Genomic DNA, 20247 nt, shown 5'->3' with positions numbered 1-20247 from the left:
CTGTTAAGACTACTATTGATTAATCAAAATTAAGCTAAGGGGTAAGGGGGTTTCCTTGAAAAAGTCTGAGGAGCCAATTTTATGGCTTTATTTTTTTAAGTGTTGTCTGTAAACACAAAATGGTTGACAAATTCTGTCAGAGCAAAGTTAAAACAAAACCCTTATTAGCACCATTCAAAATCATTGATAATGAATAAAAGTACAGATTTTCAGACTGATTATAATGTTAGCATCCCTACAATTTTATTAGGAAACATGTGCAAGGTCTCTCAATAAAAACATGTTTCTTGGTATCATCTAAACTCAGTGATAGAACAGTGTTATGTCAGCCACTGAAAAGGGATTTAAATTAATAAATAATCTATTCACAGCTTTCATTATTGTTGTATTATTCAAAATTATGTTATTAGATATTTTAATTAAATGAATATTAAAGTCTTTCATATGCATGGCAGATTTCTCTGTATACTACACGCTAATTCCAGCTAAGTTTTAAAGCAAAACTGGGAAAGCCAGGGCCCCCAAAGTGGAAAAGGGTCATGGGAGAGGAGGCCCACATCCTTCACTGCAGCTTGCAGTCTCAGCAAGGAAAAGATGCATACCTTTATATTATCCAGTAATAATATAAAAGGTCAAGATAACTTGATAATTTTCTGAATACTTCATTCAGTCTGTATCAAGGTAGAAGAAAATCCTAACCACTAAAAAAATACAACCAGTTTCATCAGTCAGAAATACAAAGAAAAGGGCAGTGTTCCCCTTTAAAACAGAAATGCTGAGCACTTGGTCTGCTGCCAATTAACAATGTGAAGCAGGAGGCATTTCAACACCTACACAGCCTGTAATTTTCCAACTGTGGAAGATTTTTCTTCTATTCCTACCAAAAAAGCTGCACCATAGATTCCTTCTCCTTTAAGTGTTAAAGCATTTAGGATTAAAGAACTATTGCTAAACATTCAGATTAAGATATTTTTCTAATAATAAATACTAAACAGTTATTCTCTTCAGTCAAATACTATTATGCGGGTGCTATTCCTTCATTAACTGTGCTAATTATAGAACATTAACAGAGCCCTATACTTAGTAGCAATTTAGCTCAATCTTTTTTGTGCAAGGAAAAACCTTACAGATAATACAATTTAAATATGAAACTTCAGGAGTCATCTTCTGAGCTCATCCATCAGGAGATCCCAGTGAATGTACAATGCTGGGAATTGTCATCCTGGGATGACAACTCTCACACCTGAACACTCCCATCCTATCTCTCACTATCTCTGCAATGCCAGCTGACCACTGCAAGCCAGCAATATAAGAGCAACTCAACAAGGTTCATTAAAAACCTGGTATTTCTCAAGGGCAAAAGTAGCAGTGGCCCATCTCCCCTCAGCTCCTCCACTCATTCTTGCTTGTTTTTCTCCACCTACTTGCATATGATGATGTCTACATCATCACCTTACAATTGGAGACCACTTTACAATTGGAATAAAATCCACTTAGAAATCCATTTTCAAACATACAAGGGACAAAAAGATGATTGAGAGAACCAACATGGCTTCATGAAAGGGAAATCATGCCTGACCAACCTGACAGCTTCTACAACGAGACAACTGGCCCAGATGTTGGATGTCATTTTAGCAAAACTTTTGACACCAGCTCTCATGGACATATTCATGGACAAACTGAGAGAAGTACAAGCAAGATAAATGGAAAATGCTGCAGGCTGAAAACTGGATGAACTATTGACCTGGCAAAGCAGCCAGCTGGAAGCCAGTCAGTGGAGGCTTACCCTGGGGGTACATGCTAGAGGCATTACTGGTTAGCATTTTTAGTAATGACCTGGATGATGCCACTGTGTGCACCCTCAGTTAGTATGCAGATGATATAAAACCAGGAGTGGCCAATATCCTGGAGAAATAGACCAACAAGGAACTCACAGAGTTCAACACTAGGAAAAGCAAGGCCAGCAGCTATGTAGGAACAACTCCATGATCAGTTCAGGCTAGGTCCTAGGCCTAGGAAAGACCCTGATGTCTGATGGATGCCACATTGATCACGACCCAGTAACTACACTTGTGGCAAAGAAAGCTTCAGCATCCTGGATGTATTATAAAGAACATTACCAACAGGCCAAGGGAAAAGATAATTGCTCTGAGTCTCATAGACAGACCGAAGCTGGTCCAGTGAAGGTCCACTAAAACAATTCAGAGATTACAACATTTTATTGTTCTCAGTAATAAGTTCTCAGCCTAGTGACAGGACAAAAGGCAATGGGCCTGAAATACAGAAAAATCCACTTCAACCTTAATACTAAAACATATATTAAAAAAAAAGGCCTTTAACATCAGAGTTCTTTAAACATTGGAATGAGTTGCCAGGGCATACAGTGGAGTCTATCCTTAGATATGTTCAAACCTGGAGGTCATGACAATACCTTGAAAATATTACCCTAGTTCACCCTGCTTTGAGCTCCCCAAAGCTCTCTTCCAATCACAGAGAAAGGGCCTATGATTCTATTGATTCTACGACTATATACAGGTTACTTTTTTCCATCCATACAAGCAAATTTTCAGATTAGCTCCCAGTCAACAATAAGATTTCTTATCTTTCCAGTAAATACTTAAAGGCTTCAAATTTTCAACTTCAGCTTAATTTTAAAAACTGATTCTTTAAAATGAGAAAAAAAAAATTAAAGAGTTTATGGATACTTAATTAGAAATACTTGTATCTGGAAAGGTAAAAAAAGACTACAGCTCCTTCTACAGCATGAACAAAAATTAGCCACTGAATGATCCCCAGGAGAATGTTACAGCAAGGGACCTTGAGAAAGAGAAAGATTTGCATCTTACTCCTTTGCTGGCTCTAGCCTGCAAAAACATACTGACTGGAGCAGAACACAACATTGTAGAGAGGACTGAAGTACAGCACTTGAACAGATTTTGTTTAGTGCTATTGCTTTGTAGTTCAGCAAAAATGACTTGCTAAATAGAGTTGAATCAAGCACTAAAATCTGTGCTTTGCATAATTTAGTTTTATAAAACTAGAAATTCTGATGCATAACTGCATGGGAATAATGCACTAACTCATCATGACATCATTTTCAGTGCAAAATTCCAAAAAGTTGTGTTGGTCCAAATCTACATTGGTTGGGGAAAAAAAAAGTTTACCTACTTTGATGAGTGAGGCATTCAAATAACATGAAAACATTTTTCAGTCTTACTCTTAGTTTTCACAAAATGCATATACTTTAGGTGACTTTGAAAATATAAATCCAGTGCCTTCAATTTACTCACAGAACTTAGGTACCTAGTAATTCTGTTTTTTAAATTCAACCTGATATGGATCAGTACTACACAATTTCTTCCTTGCCCCATACAGTAAAATTTAGAACCCAACCAGAAAAAATAAACAGACAAGATGCATTATCAGTCATTTGAAATAGAATGCCCAGAAGTTGGAGAGTAGTTAGAGACATTCAAAACTCATCCAGACAAAGCCCTGAGCAACCTAATCTAACAATAAATTAGATTCAATTGGGAAGCTGGCACTGCTTTGAGCAAGCCATTTGAACAGATGACTTGCAGAGGTCCCTATCTCTATGCTGTGACTGATTGATTCACAGATAACCTCCTCCTCATATAAAAGCTCAGTATCTGACGTGATTTTGCCCTTTTCAAAATCCTTCAATAGCAATTGTACTTCCAGGATTTCTGTTCTCCAGTTCGGTGGTTGCCAAGGCAAACTAGAAATCCTGATAAATGTCTGTCAGTAATGTAAAAGGTGCTTGACACATAAGACTTTCTTAGAGAATCTTCTTTGCATTTATTGCGAGGATTTTTATAGAGAAGATTTTCTTATGCAAAAAAGGAGACACGGGCTTAAAACTGACTAAATTGCTTTTTAAGGAATACTCTTGCTAAGTAAACTAATGTTTACACAAGTTTGTTTTTTGTTTTTTTTGTTTGTTTGTTTGTTTTGTTTTGTTTTTTTCCTAAATTTAAGGTTAATTTAAGACTTTGTTTCATTTTAAAGAAAAAAAAAAGAAAAAAAAATCCTGGGAACTAGAAAAAATGTCCTGAAATTACAAATTCTCACAAGTGATTGTCTTTCAAGGTGAATCCTCTTCGGATAAAAGATAATCTAACATTTTCTTGAAGAATGCAATCCTTTCCTAACACTGCGCCAAGGCATATCTGAAATGCAGTAATTTTCCCCTTATTCCATGCTATCTACGCTTACATTTCAAGCATACTTCTGTAAGCATAAATTATATGAGTGTCTAAACATCTTTTTTTTGACATATTTAAGTGTATAATAAGCAGACCCAAGGAAGGATTTGTCATTTTATTAAAATAACTCCCTTTAATAGCCTTAATTGAACAAAAGTTTAGAAGAATGAGTTGTAGAAATATTAACAGCTTTGAAATTACATACACATTTCAAGAGAAGTTTTATAGACAATATAAGGGCTGTATATTATCATCTAACATGCTGTAAGTGACAAATAAAAGTAACTGGAATCAAAACAAAAGTTTTATCTGATCACTGGAAATGTGAAGATATTTGGGATATATCTGATAACTATCTTTAAGAATATCATAGAATGGGCTAGGTTGGAGGGACCTTAAATATCATCTAGTTTTAACCCCCCTGCTGTGGGTTGGCTGCCCCCCACCAGGTCAGGCTGCCCAAGATCCCATTTAGCCTAGCCTTGAATACCTCCAGGAATGGGGTATCCACAGCTTCTCTAGGCATCCAGTGCCAGTGCCTCACTACCCCCTGAGTAAAGAATCTCCTCCTAACATCTAACCCAAAACTCCTCTTTTTCAGTTGAAAGTCATACCCCATTGTCCTATCACTGTCTACTCTCATAAAAAGTTGGTCTCCCTCCTGTTTTTAAGCTCCCTTTAAGTACTGGAAAGTCAAAATGAGGTCTCCTTGGAATTTTCTCCAAGGCAAACAAGCCCAACTCCCTCAACCTATCTTCATAGGACATTCTCTCATCATCGTGGCCCTCCTCTGGATCCACTCCAACAACTTCACATTTTCCTTATGTTGGGGGCCCCAGGCCTGGACATTGTACTCCAGATGGAACCTCACATGGACAGAGCAGAGTGGGAGAGTTACCCCTCTCTCTGTGCTGGCCACCCATACTTTGATGCAGTTGGCCTTCAAAGGTAAAAGCCTTTGGTGGATCCTTTTCAAAAAATAGTGTAAGAACTAAAAAAAAAACACTTCTAATTCATACACATATTTGCATAATTACAAATCTTTGCATTGTATCAGCTATTCTATGTGTCTTACGTGTTAAAATCTGATAGTGGAGCTCCTAAGTCACGTTGCTGTGGGAAGCATGTAACAACCTCAGAACTAATTTAAATTGTTCTAGAAGCAAGTGGCCTTTTTCTGTAGAAGGCATGTTAACATTTGTGTACACCAGCCTTCACATTGAAGAAAACTAGGGATTATCCTACTTGCAAGACTCTGGAAGAAAGATACAAACCAGACTGAACTACGCTCAACACTCTCCAAATGACACTGTGCAAAGCAGCATCAAGAAGCTTTGCCCATCACCCACTCCGACCTTATGGCCAAATCAAACACAGAAGAAACTCGTATTATTAGGTTTCTATAAATTTGCTAAAAGTAAGATGAATCTGAGAATATAACATTTAACTAATGCTCATTTTAAATGAAAATCAGAAGTCCTAGTAATATCCCAGTATGACCATCTCGTTACAACTGGCATCCTAACACTTTTCTATTAAAAAATACAGTTTAAACAAAAAACATTGCATTTTCCAAAATCACCTTCTCAGTCTTCTACTTAGTAACTATGTGCCCAGCATAATTTTAGAGCAAATATGAATAAATTCTACATGCATGAAAAGAAATAAAAGAAGAAGAAATTAATCCAATCATACTACGTTATCCAAATATGCACCACTTCAGTTTATTCATTGCATCACCCATAGAGATAGCTATGTATTTATGGCATGGAAGAAATAAATGCCTCAAATGACCTATCAAGTATTTAAGTCTACTTAGAGTCTTCTTCAACTTATGAGTCATTTTATTGTGAGGCATCGTACACATCAGACCCAAAAGCTCCCACTTTTATCACTGTGTGTCTGTTTACCATGTATACTCATCCCTCCTCAACATAACACATTTCATATTTTATCACTTCTACATTGTTTTTTCATAGCAGCACTAATCTGACTCTTGTGGAAGTAGATAAGAATCTTGTCATAAATATTTAAATGTACAAACAATGTAGTGACTGATCTAACAGAAGATATCACTTCCCTTAACCTCATCCCTCACTGTAAATCTCTTTGAACTTTATTTAAAAATCTAACTATGCTATACTAACTCTGTCAGCATACCATTAGGAAAAGCATATCACAGGTTAGGAAAGCTAATGCTAATGGTCTGTTTATCTGCATTGCTTCATTAAAAAGCAGAGTAAGAATAAGCCAGAATAACAAACTAAGTTGACACATCAGATGCTTTAACTTAGATAAATTGAATGTGAAATGTATTTTGTATGCAAGTTGACTATCTAATTCTGAAATGGCACAGTAAATTGAACCAAAAAGGAAATGAAGGAGACAAGAAGGAGACAAAGCTGAAAGAGTCAGTGAATGAATGTAAAGTCACAAGAAAAAAAAATGAAAATGATACAGTCCTACTGAATTCAAGGGTTTGAAGCTATTTCTTACAGCATTTTCACATGTAACCAAGACAGATATATACAAAGAAATATTATAGGTAGAGGTACATATAATAAGCAGAGTTTCTGTTTCAGTTAGAAAAATGTGGTAGTAAAATTGCGAGCACTGAAAAAAAAAAAAAAAGCATGTGAAATTTTAGAAACTCTTCTGAAGCTTCAGCTATAGAGGCAGTTCTTTTTTCTCACAGCCAAACAGCTCAGAATGACTGAACTCAGAATGACTGAATGACGTCAAACTGATAACACTAAATTTTTACCAACTTATTGATATCATAGTCAAAGAGTCTAGTGACCCTTAAAAAAAAAATCATTAGAAAACAAAACACAGAACAACAAACTGAACCCTGACATAAGCTATAAGCTAGCTTGTAAAATGCTGGTAAGACTTGCTTTTTCTGTCTCTATTATTCAAATATTTCAAATAGTACTGGACATCTATTGCAGACCGAAACAGCTATGTACATAAGCAATAGAAGTCAAACAGCTGACTGACTGTAACACTGTTCCCTCATCCTTCAGCAGCAACCACAGATCAAAGGCAACTTCCAAGAGGAACATGCAAATACCTAAAAATCACTTCAATTTAAGCTGTTGCCAATTCACATCCAGTCAAACAAAGAAGTGGTCTACTTGATTCATGTTCTCTGAGAAAAGTAGGGCAAAATTCACCTTCTTAATTAAAATGAAGAAAGAATCATGTCTCTTAGAAACATAAAAGATTTCTTCCACTGATGGCATACAGCTTGGACTTGGACAGATAACCAAAGCATATAACCCAGGAAACATGATAAACAAAATGAAGAGATTATAGGTCCTGCAAATTTCCATGTCTTTTGCAGAATAATTTCAAACAGTAAATTCAAATATATATTATTATATACACACAGATAATTCATCTGTATTTACATTCTTCTTAAAAATCATTAAGTGCACAGCATCAGAATATCCTTCCCTCTACTCAAGCAGGTTTTGGTAATTATAATCCCAGGCCTGTCTTAATAATGTTCTCTACCTTCAAAATCACTACAACAATTTTAAATAGATTCTTGTTAAACTATTTTTCCCCCTTCAGATGATTATATTTAAAATTATTTCTAATAGTACAATTATCCCAAAAAGTGTTTGACATTCTGCAATGGAATGAATAAATAAAGCATTTTCCAGTAATTCCACCCACATTTCCTAAAATTAGCTCAGAATCATCTCTGAAGAAAATAATGTATTTCCCTTTCAATGCATTTCAAATATACTGAACTGCAAAGATCCTTCAAAGTATATCAGTTTTAACCACCAGAATGCCTAGCATATCTATATACTATGCTATCATCAGTATCCTTCCATGGAAGTAAAAGTAAAGCAGAAAAGGAAAATTACAGTAAAAGGCAAGCACTGATGCAATACATTTTTTCCTCCTTTGATTGGATGATGGCAAAGAAAAAGAAAAATGAGATGCATGAAATTGCAAAGAAAGGAATGGCACTGGGGGGGGAAGGATGAGAGGTGGGGGCAGAAATCAGTTTTCTGTATGTTGGACTCAAAAAGAAGGAGCAACAGAATGAAAAAGTACTTATTATTAGAGTCCTTTGCTAAAATTACACAAAGCAAGAAATAATTTTTAAAAAGGCATCCTCCTCCTCATTTAATCAAGAAGATAAGGTACTGGAAAAGGAACTACTTAAAGTCTTCAGAATTAGCAATAAAATAAATAAGATTCAAAGATCTTGGTATCTATTTTATTTATCTTACTTCTCTATAACATTGATTTAAAATAGGTGAGACAGTTTCAGTGATCAAAGTGAAAGCATAGAATCACAGAGTGGCTTGGGCTGGAAGGGACCTGAAAGCCCACTCAGTCCCAACCTGCTGCTGGGGGCTGGTTGCCCCCCACCAGACCAGGCTGCCCAGTGCTCCATCCAACCTACCCTTGAATGCCACCAGGGATGGGCATCCACAGCTTCTCTGGGCAGCGGTGCCCGTGCCTCACCACCCTATGAGTAAAAAACTTCCTCCTAAGATCTAATCCAAATGTCCTCTCTTTTAGTTTAAAACCATTTCTCCTTGTTCTAACACCATCAGATGATGTAAGTTAGTCTCCCTCCTGTTTATTTTCTATGCCGGTATGCATCTGATCTTTTGTAACAAACTCACAGCACAAATAATTTATCTGCATATAATACAACAGGCACGTAAGGTTCAGAATTTATAAGCAACCCTTAAAATGCACCTGCAATTGGCTTTACATAGTAATTAAAATAAGAGGAAATATACATCCTCTTGGGTTAATAACTATACTAAATGAGCAGGTTAATTTGTAGTTATTGCTCTCCTCCTCAACAGTTTAGTGGTTCGCACTTGATGCAGTTGTAAAAGGCAAGAGTAAAAAATAAATCTTGACCTGAAAAATATATTCTAAACAATGTCTAGCTCCCAAAATGGCAGAAAAATAGGTACTCTCTTCTTGAACTTTTAAATGAAATTACATAAAGGAGATTAACTGTAACAGAAGCATTTTGGTGCAAACAGCAGTGAAGCAATGACTCATGTTTTGCTATTTAATATGGACATAAATCCTCCTCCTCAAAAAGCTCAGTTACAATTTCAGCAGTGAAAACTGTATCTTTTCTGCTTCTCCCTCTAAAGCCAGCATTTTTTTTTTTTTTTTTTATCTTCAGGCCTGCAAAATAGCATAAGTAATATTACCATGTAGACATGAATACTAAAGCAAAAGCTCTTCACATTTCTCTTCTACATAGTTACTCTATCAGAGACAATACACTTCATACTCAGAGCAAAAACATAGTTAGGCTTTTTTTAAGTATTTATTTATTGTCCCTAACCTAGCTTTTCCAATGTAATTTAAAAATACCAATGTCTTAAATTTGAGTAGTTTCATATTCATTTGATATGTGAGGAAACTGTAACGTAGACATCACCCTGCACTTTCATAAGAGTATATCCTACTTTGGAAAGTCACCCCACAAGCCGGTCAGCTGTACTTCTCATGCAGTACAAGCCAACAGTAAAGCACCCCACTCTGGGGACATGACTCCTTGCAAGCAAAATGTAGCGGTTTTACCGAGTGCAACGAGACTCCTACTTTGCAGCTCTGTGTCAGTGGAGTTATCAACACTCTGACCCAGCTTGAATCCAACTTCTTGCTCCTATCCAACTGCTAAAGCGAGCAGTTATATGGCAGCTTTGAAGGATTACCATTTTATCTCAGAATAAACAGATGGCTCCAGTGTTGTCTTCATTGTTCAGCAAGAGTTTTCTGAAGGTAGGAGAGAAGGGAGGGCAGAACTGATACCTACCAAAATTAATTCACTGTTTTTACTTCAAGCTGTGGATTCAAACCTCCAAGGATTTCTGCTCATGCTCTTCTCATGCCCCTGGACTGCCACAGAAAATCCTGTATTGATCCATTTGCAAAGCCAGAAGAATTCTCTTAAACTGGATGATTATTGAAAAAAGGATAAGGACAAGCAGGATGGATAAACAACTTTTTTCCTCATTAGGAACATGTAAGACTGTGCTCTTTGATGTTGCGATCTTTCATTACACATTATTACTACTCATTGGTGCTGGGAACATTTATTTACATAAGCTTAAAGAATATGTACATTTATTAAAAACATCTCATGTGCCACAAATACTTTCCTAATCCCTCTAACTAACTAAAGTCCATAAGAGCAATACCCCTAGTTTTTGCAGTCAGCCTGGATTCACACACACGTAACACTATCATGTTGCAATTCTATTCCTATCAGTTAATTTATCCCAGCTGACACAAAGTCTGAATATAAGTTTTTTATGCTATAGTAAAGCAATGGAAAAATATAAACAAAACAGAAATTACAGAGAAGACTATTGGGTCTAAAGATCACATTTTACCATGATTTTTGTAAACAAAAAATGTGTAATTTGGAAGATATACAATGACTAAGAAAGAAATACTGTTTGTCCATAGGATGTGTTGCTAAAGTGGCAAGTATCTAAAAATCCTTTAATACATATGGGGTGAATGGGTAAGATATTTTCAACTGCAGTCAACAGGTTCAAGAAAGCACAGCAATTCCAATCAGTCCTGCTGGGAATTGACACAACTGACAAGAAATGACTCAGCTCATCTGTACATTAGAGTTGTACACATTCACAGAACCTACAGCCACATGACAGCACTGAACAAAGAAAGCTGCTCCTGAAATAACCATTATCAAGATACTGGGGAACATACCCACAGCTTGATTGCTTTGTTCCTTAACATTAAACCCTGCAAAAAGTAGTATCCAGAAATATTGATTTGAATGCAAAAGAAACAAAAAATGTAGAATTTAAATACAAATACCTGTATCATCAAGAGTCCATTCAAACAGTAAGATGGATATGAAATATCTGGTACCTTGTCCTGCTCATATAAAAGTATCAGCCCAAAGCAATAAGGCCTGGTCTCAGATAGACATTTCTAAGAGATCTAGCAGAAGTTTCCAAATGGTTCTTTTTTCTCATTCTGTTTTATTATGACTCAAAGCAGAGAGCCGTCTTTCTTCCATAGACAGTGGCATCCATCTGGTAGCAGTGGGGAGTGAATGTTCAATAGGAAATACTATTTCAAGAAGTGCCTCCATGAACCAGCAAGGTTAGGGAGTGAGGAGCAACTTTAGAAACTGCAGTGAATGTGATAGCTATGTAAAACTAGTTTGAGCAGATTGACAGACAGAGTTTGCAGTGCTCTTATTTCCAAAGAGTGTGAAGGATACTGGTATTGTTCAGTCTGCCAAGACCTGTACACAAGCTGATCTTGGAAGATATTTATACAAGGTGAAGGAAAACAAGGCAAAAGAATGCCCATGATGTTAACTTTCACAGCATAAATATCATCATCACATTCCAGTGAAATAATTCTTGCTACTTATGAATCACTAGCCTATCTTTAAAAACCTTTCCTTGAGCATTGGCTTTGGCTAAAGATGCAAGTTCCAGCACAGCACAGGGCCATTCAGTTTCAGAATCTGAAGGAACCTTTATATTAAGGCACAGAATTATGTAATTGTATATAATTTAGACAGCTGGTTCTTCAGCCATTACGTTCTATTCCAGACTTTGTCAATACTGTAGAAATTGTTTCCAATTTTCTCTTCAATTTGCATTCAAGACCTAAAGAGAAGTAGTCTTGCACAAAAATTTGCCTCTTCAAAATAAAACAACACATCCCTTCCCAAAGCATTAGAAATTCTAAATGATAACAGGAGATTTCCTTGAATTCCTCAGTCTCAAGAACTATCTACATTCCCATCATGCTTATTCCAGTGTGAAAATCTCTGCTTAAATGATGAAATAATCCTGGTTTATCTTTTGAAAAATAAAGCTTCAGGCTCTGAGGCTTGATAGAGTCAGTATAACCTTAGCAGTGGTTAGTTAGTGGTTAGTTGACACCTCAACCAGCAGCTGGTGGAACAAAGACAAAACTCAAAAAATAGCTAAAAATAGTTACACAAGTATACCCCAGATAGCAGGATTAATTTTAAATCTTGATGGAACTATTTCTTTTTACATTCCAAATTATTCCTGTCACAGCATATCAACTGAGGCACAGATTCAAGCCTGCAGTCCTAGTTCCTGAAGCCCTGAAATTACAACCAGAATTTCATCCCAGTAAAGCAAGCTCCCCTTCACAAACTGTGGAAATGTGAACCAATGCATAGTGGAGTTTTTATCCACCTTAGTTTGTGGAAATCAGGGAGCATCTCCAAGAGCTATGAATTTAAAAACAGATGAAGCAATATATCAGCACCAAGTATCATTACTCAAAAGAGTCTAAAAGTACTTACACAAAAGACAAGCATTTGTCAAGTCCCAGCCCCCTATCACTAACAGCGCATGCTACTATTTTGATACTCTCAAAACTGAAATGTACTAGTCTTAGGAAGAATTGCTGGACAACTGCTAAATGCTGCCAGCAGAAACTGAAGCTGAGTCAGAGCACAGGGCTACGGAAGCATCACACCATAGCACACGGAGGGCTCTCAAGCCTAAAGTAAAGTAGTCCTCAAAACAACAGAAGTTGGCAATAAAATCTCCTAGTTACTAGTTCCAGTCACTGTCATATTACAGTCATCACACTATGGGGCACCATCTTGTGAAAATGTTCTCAGACTTACATAAATGAATAGATCGACCTACTCTTTCAGGAGCCTGCAATTTGTGCACACAAAACATTGTTTTTCACCCATCTGCATCCTCCTGCCATTTCTACTGGATGCATCATCAGGTTCTGAAAAACTTGTGCAATGCTATTACCCATTGCCAAATCAGGCAAAGGATACAAAAATAAACGTGTAATGTTGAGCAAGCATAACGACAAAGGCTCCTTACAAGTACACAGTGTTGTTATGAACAGTTGAAGCTTTCTAAGAAAGGTAACACAAAGGAGAATTGTTACACTTGCACATTAATTGTGCCATTTCAAAATGAATTGTGCAGCTGTTATAGTTATTTATTAAGTGATCATGCTTATCTAAACAAAAAAAAAGCAAACTTAGTCTCCTGCTGAGTAACATGTTATTCCTACACGGCGTTCCTCATGTAGAAACAAAGAAGTACTATAAATACATTCTTGGATATTCCATATCTTCTCTAGGGGAGAACAGTAAGGTTTTCTGAGGTCAATAGAACAGTTTTTAGATGTTGAAAAACCCCACCATTCTTTCGACTGTGTTTACTATGAAAAACCACAAATGCACACTAAGTTCTTCCTTATTATGTTGTGCCCAAAGATGCTCTGAAACAAACTGAATTAGCACCTCCAAAGGAGAATGCATCAACGTATAAGGAAGGGCTACCACTGCCCCAGCACATCACCTGTAGACTTCTGGAACTCCAACTTAATGCCAAAGAGCTTATTAAACACTCTGCAGCTGATACGCTGTACTCTCCAATCTTTTCAATTTGTACGGAAGTCCAAAGACTTTTGAGTGTAAATTTGAGATTAGCACAACCTAATTTAAATCTGCTCTGCTATTGATGGGAAAGTGATCTGTCAGCTGTGACTTGCTCTCCACTCACGCTCCCCCTCCTACTAGCTTGAATAGTTGTGCAGTTGCACATTTTTTTTGGAAGTGAGTACTTGAAAAATTTGTTACCATGACTATCAGTTCGTTAATCAGACCGAGACTGCATGGCCGCAATCCCATTATGCTAGCACACACAAAGCACTGAAACACCTGGTCATGCAAGGAAAGGAAAGAACTGCTCTGTCTGATACAGCAAGAGCTTCATTCAGCTTGATGTTGAAACTATACCAGAAAACCTCAGCTTCATGCACACCATAAGCCAGCCAAGTCTAATTGTGCCCAAAGCCATTTTACCCATTCCAGAGTCCTGTTCCCATGCTGCTACCCATTTCTCTCATGCTGTCACAGGTCTTTTCTCAGGTGATCTATTTTCAAACTAACCATTATTTTAACCATTATTCCCAGGTTAAACGGGGCCCTGAGCAGTCTGGTGGCAACCAGCCCATGGCAGGGCAGTTGGAACTTGGTGATCTTTAAGGTCCCTTCCAACCTAAGCCATTCAATGATTCTATAATTATTTTCATGGTTTGGCTCAGACCAATTCCCCAGTGTGCCTCTGAGGCAGAGCACAAAGCCTGGAACAGTGAAACAACTGGCACTGCCATCTTCCTGAGAGAAGCAAGAAAATTGAAATGGAGATTTTTCTCTCTCCATTGTGTTCTGAGGTTTCTCAGAGCATTATATTAAGCTATGCTATGTACATTTACCATTGGTTCCTCAGATGTCATTTCAAATCAGCAAATATGACCAACAAAAGTATTTTCATGAGTCTAAATTTTAATAAAAGCATGTGATTTTGTATTGTTTCAGAAAAACACAGGTATACCTTTCACTTTGAGGAAGCAAAAATATCTATTTCATATACATGTATGTGTAACAGCATCAAGGTCAATCAATTTATCCACCCAATTAAATGAGTGCAACTTTTACATAATATAAATTGTAATTAAAAACAGACATTATTATCTTGGGCATATGTAATAAATAAAGACTATATAAATATAAACAAATATAATCAATAAAGACTGAAGTAGTATTTTTTATGACAGCATTTACAGCTTAAAGATCTAGCTGGAAGTATTATTTTCTGACACATTTGATGTGACAGCTGGATCCTTCAGCATCCTACCTAGGCACCAGGACCATAAATACATAAGATGCATAATCTCTTTATTTTAGATAATGTTTATAATCTGTTACATTACACAGTGTTTAATTCAAAATGTGAGTTGCTTGCATCTATAGAGAAAAAAAAATCTGAGAAATCAGTATCATAAAGACTGAAAAAAACAATAACAATTCTTGAAGTAGTAGCTGGTGGTTATGATGCTTGCATTTAACAACATATACTGCATAAAGAGACATTCCAAATTTGAGAATACTCTTGCTAAGCAAAGAGGGCTACAATAAGGCACACTAATTATTTTTACTAGGTTTATACATGCTAGGTTTTACATGCTAGGTTTATAAGCACTGGATTCTTTCTAATCTAGAGCTATTCTGTCTTCAAAATCCATACTAAATGTTTTGGAGGGGAGTTGAGTTGCTTTCTAAACAGACAGAACCACTCCAAAAAACAAAGTACAGCGTGTTCCCAAAAGAGTGAATAATTCAATCTTCCATCTTGATAACTCACTATTACCCTGGTATTTTGAGTACAACAGAAATGTCAAGGCCTGGAAGGTTTAACACTAAGCAGGCACAAATTAACCCAAAGTAACTGAATACAAAATAATACAATGCACAAAAACATTATAAAAACCTCTAGGGAAACCTATCAGAAAAGCTTTCGGAAAAAAACAAGCCACTGTACAGACTGTGTTCTAGTAAATATCCCTGTATGCAAACCAGATTTGCATCAGACAAACAATACATACTTTACTATTGACTTTTTGCCACTAAAGGGTTAGTTCCAGTATGACAACGAAGAGCAAGTACTCCCATTAAACATGAGAAATCATGGAAATAAAGACTGCAGACAAAAGTTGCTGTAAGAACAAAAATTGCTGTCCCCGAGCTGCTTCACTGCTCTTCACTTTCCTGGCAGAGGTTATGATGTCCTGAAGAGTCATGGAGTTAAAGCATTTGGTCATTTCAGCCATAAGTCTTGTCTTAATCCGCTGGTGGATTCAATGATAAGCGATCATCTTGTCACAGACACAGATGAGATAAACATTGCTATTCTGCTCTCCTGGTTCTTCTCTAGGGTCAGCAATATCCAAAACACATTCAGAATACAGCTTCTAGGTAATTCCACTTAGACTCACCAGAAAACCCAAGACATTCAGGTTAAGCTCTGAAACCTAAATCCCGGATGCTAAGGTGAATCCCTTGTATGGGGCACCAAAATCCATTAGATTTCAACAAAAAATTCACAAGCTTTCCTGAAAACCAAGTCTAAAGAAGCCCAGTTTCTCAGTCGGAATATTAAGGTCAATCGAGATTACAACTGACAGTCTGATTTTCCAGCACATTCCTATTAAGTTAGAACTTGATCAGTTTAATTGAAGAATACTATCTAATTAAAATTGAGTACTCTCATCAGTCTAAAGCTACCATTCACCCATGCTTCCATCATATTGAAGAGACTCTGGCCACTGAGGGAGCTACTGAGCCTTTCATTTTGCTTGCACAACTGTCTCTGAACAGTTCTGATGAGCCAAATCAAGGAGCTCATTTGATGAAGACAATGCCCATGGCAGGGAGGTTGGAACTAGATGATCTTTAAGGTCCCCTCCAATCTAAGCCATTCTATGATTTATATACCTAGAAAACAATGAACAGAAATCGATAAAGTATATGACAAGACACTGTGGCTAGATACAGATAGATGACATTTAGAAATGAAAGAAAGATTATGAGATGGATATGAATATGTGCTGCACAGGCAAAACAAATAGCTTTATAAAGAATGACACTAATAAGTAAAAGAGCACGCCAGAAACTTTGTAGCATTACTGTCAAATGAGAAGTAACACAAGAAATGAAAAAAGAATGAATTCATGAGACTGGTAGGAGAGCTGGGAAAGAAATCTCATATATACAGTAGCAGGAACCAGACAGACACGTGTAAGAAAAAAAAAGAATAAGAAGAAAAAGAAGAAACATGTACATGCTATTCAGGTACTAAAAACCTCAGAGAGCAAAAGACTGTAATTCTCTCCAAATAGGATGTCAATGCATCTGTTTTCAGACTACGCTGTTCAGGTTTTGGAAGCAGAAATCTAGAGGGGGTGTTGTGGGGAAGGAGTTTCTACTAAAAAACACAACAGCTCTGCATATAATCAGACCAGAGGATCTGAGTTTCAGGGTGGTGAGAAGAGGGGGGAGGTGGGTTCTGGAGGGAAAGAAGGCCAGATAATGAGAAGAAAGTGACTGATATTTGTTTGTTTGTTTAGAATGAAAGCCATTACAAAATGAGGGCTCTTTTTGTATTTGCACAGAAATTAATTACTAAACGTCATCTTTGTTGGATCATACAAAGGCTTCACTCAGTATTACTCAGCTCCATTGTGCTGAATGTGTACAAGCAACACTACTTTATATACCCCCCTTAGTAAACTAAATTTTCTATCTAGAAGACTCAAGTTATGTATATAAATGACAATATAAAAACCAATGTGACACAATGTTAAGCATTTCAATACTACTTGTAGGTACCAAAGGTAAGATGCATACTTTTTATTACTGCTCTTGCTTTTTTATTATTATTATTATTATTAAATGAAGGGACAACCTGAAGGAAGTCAAACAATGCATCAGCATGAGAAAACGAGGCATGAAAAGTCCAAGTTGACATCATTGTCCAACAGGAACAGGCAGGGATACTGTTATAATAGATGAAAAATAGCAGACAAGCCAAAAATATATACCTCTGTGCATTACATAAAAGATACCATTTGTGTTACAAGCAGCTTTTCAACTCTGCTTACATCTTACTTGGTGCAAGGAAAGCAGCACAGAGCAAAAACTTCCCCTGGATGAGTGTCTTAACATACCTGGACAATCACAGCAAGTGTATTGCTTTACAGAAAGCTTACCAAGCAGAGATGAAGCTACCTTTCAGTACAAATGCCTATGAAGAGGCAAACAATGAAAATTTCAGCACAAGGAAATGAATGTTATGTTCTCAGAACAGCTGTTCATGTAGAGAGAAAGCAGATGAATATACCAAGAGAAGTTCAAGGCCAAGTTCAAAAGTAATTAGTAACACGAAAGATATGATGTAGAACTTTCACCCTTTAACCAGGCAACGATTCAGTAATGACATACTGCTTGAAACACCATTTTTATCGAGAAAAGAGCAAAAAAAAAAAGAACAAAGAAATTTGTGGCTACAGGGAGGGGACTTGATAAAGGGAATGGGAGGAAGCCAGCCCTGCTGATTGCTGTGAGGTACAAAATGAAACTGATGTGATTTTCTCCAGTGATATGCAGAGCATGCAAACTGTTTTCTCCGATCTGCCCCAGAGTCAACAGATTGCTTTCATATTATTTTGATTACAGGAACTATTTTCAATACAAAAGTTTCTAAATCAGTATTTAATAAAGCTTAGCATCAAAAGAAACTCACTACTAAGAGTAATAACAGTGGACAAAAATGCTTACCTAAATAAAATGCCACACATCCCAGAAAGGGAAAACTAAAGCATCAGGGTTATATACTATAAATACTGAGGGCAGTGATAGCCCAGAAGAGCACTTAGAACAGCAGAATAAGCAGACTGAGAGGGAGCTGCAGCTGATTCTCCAATTACCATGTATTGTGTAAAAACAAATACTCAAATCAAAATCCATCAGAACATTTGTAATCCCAAAGATGGCATGCAATTGCTGAAAGTGATCTATATTTTAGAATATCAGCATTTAAGTTGTCCAGTAATTGCAAGTAAAATTCTTTCAAGAACATGAAGAGGGAGGTACAATGAAAAGCCACAGGGAAGCATTAACAGAGCATCTTCCACAGTATTGCATAAGGACTACAAAACTAATCCCTCAGGTTTTCTCTTCAGAAAGCCCAGATGTATTCAAGCAGCTCTGTCATCAGCTTGTGTAACCACTCATGCTTCAGAGTGAACATGAAGGCATTGAATAAAGGGCATTACTAATGTTAACACTCAAGGTTCTTGCAAAACCATCTGCTGGGGAAAAGAAGATTAAGTACAACTCAACGTTGATGAGGGCCATATTAGAAACTCAAATGTTGGCACATCTGCAAAGGCATCAGAGGCTTTGCAACTTCAAAAAATACTACCACAGTACCTATCTTTACTTCACTTAGACATCCAATATAGCAGAAGGTAAAAGCCAACAACTACTGTGAGACAGAAAACAAAGAGTGAAGAGTAACAGCACTAAAAAAGCTATATGTAAACACAGAGGTAAGTAACGTTTCACAGTAAAGCTATAGGAAATACCTGAGCAGGTAAAGAGCCCTTTCAATGTCATTGAGTTCTTCATCAACTGTCAATCGTTCTATTTCTTCTGGTGTCTATCAAGTATGAAATAGAAATTATGAGTTCACAATGCCTTCCCATTGCCTTATTTTAATCTTCTTTTACCCATCCCCCTCCTCCCCACACGCAGGGATGCTCCAAGAGTGATCTGAATGTCCCTGAGCCAACATCCCACATTCAGTCCCATTGATTCCTCACTGGGGGAAAGAGGAGCAAGAATTGAAGCACAGCCCCACGTCAGACACTACCGCTATTCATCACTTGAAAGAAAGTATAAATCAGTCACATGTACATTAACCTAAAAGCCAAAGCAAGTCTGGTTTTGGTCTTTTGTTGGTTTTCTTTTTTCTTTTTTTCCTTTTCGGCATAGCAGTCTCATGACGAAAATATTAGAAACGTAGAGTTCCATATGTTTCACTCCAAAATGACCAAAAACAATCTCTGATACCCCCGGTGCTGTAAAACAGACCGCCTATCCGCACAGCTGCCCACAAACACAAACACAACCAGCAACAATCTCACACGGACTGCAAAGCACCGTTCTATTTCCGAGCACATACCTTCAGACTCCTGCGCACCGGCCGCTCTATAATAGTTAGTTCCTGCAGGTCTTCTATGTACCCGAACAGATTGCTCTGCCCAAAATCCATGTCGCTGGAGCACGGTACGGGGCGCATGGACTCACAGCAGCCCCCGGCAGCCGCCGCTCCGCCCGCGGCTCACATCGCGCTGCCGGCACCGCGCAACGCCCCCTCCGTGCCTACCGCCACCGGGAGCCCAGCACACTGCGGCACGGCTCCGCCGAGCTCCCGCCGCCAAACTTTGTGCGGCCGCTTCCCCGGCCAGGCAGAGAGCGGGATGTGCCCCTCCCGGTACCCCGCAGGTGGGGGTGTTACGAGCCAACTTTCCCCTTCTCGCCGCTCAGTGCCGGGCCGCGGGTCCCACCGCTCGCCGCCGGGGCACGGAGCGGAGCAGCCTCGCCGCACAG

At 37.6% G+C, this 20247-nt stretch overlaps 1 protein-coding gene across 1 annotated transcript in view; it reads right to left on the bottom strand.

Annotated features, from left to right (window-relative positions):
- The window catches only part of PPP4R4 (protein phosphatase 4 regulatory subunit 4), a gene marked incomplete at both ends in the record, with an annotated part of 62358 nt that extends 42422 nt beyond the window's left edge, over window positions 1–19936 (bottom strand). The window contains 2 exons of the mRNA XM_079536741.1: window positions 19221–19294; window positions 19820–19936. Of these exons, the coding sequence (XP_079392867.1) occupies window positions 19221–19294; window positions 19820–19936 (191 nt within the window). The remainder of the gene's footprint in view (window positions 1–19220; window positions 19295–19819) is intronic.
- Between the last annotated feature and the right edge of the window lie 311 nt (window positions 19937–20247).

This window comes from Tetrao urogallus (genome assembly GCF_951394365.1).
Source record: "Tetrao urogallus genome assembly, chromosome: 6".
Taxonomy (NCBI): domain Eukaryota; kingdom Metazoa; phylum Chordata; class Aves; order Galliformes; family Phasianidae; genus Tetrao; species Tetrao urogallus.
Note: the sequence above shows the minus strand (reverse complement) of the source record. Positions and strands in the feature narration are given on the sequence as shown.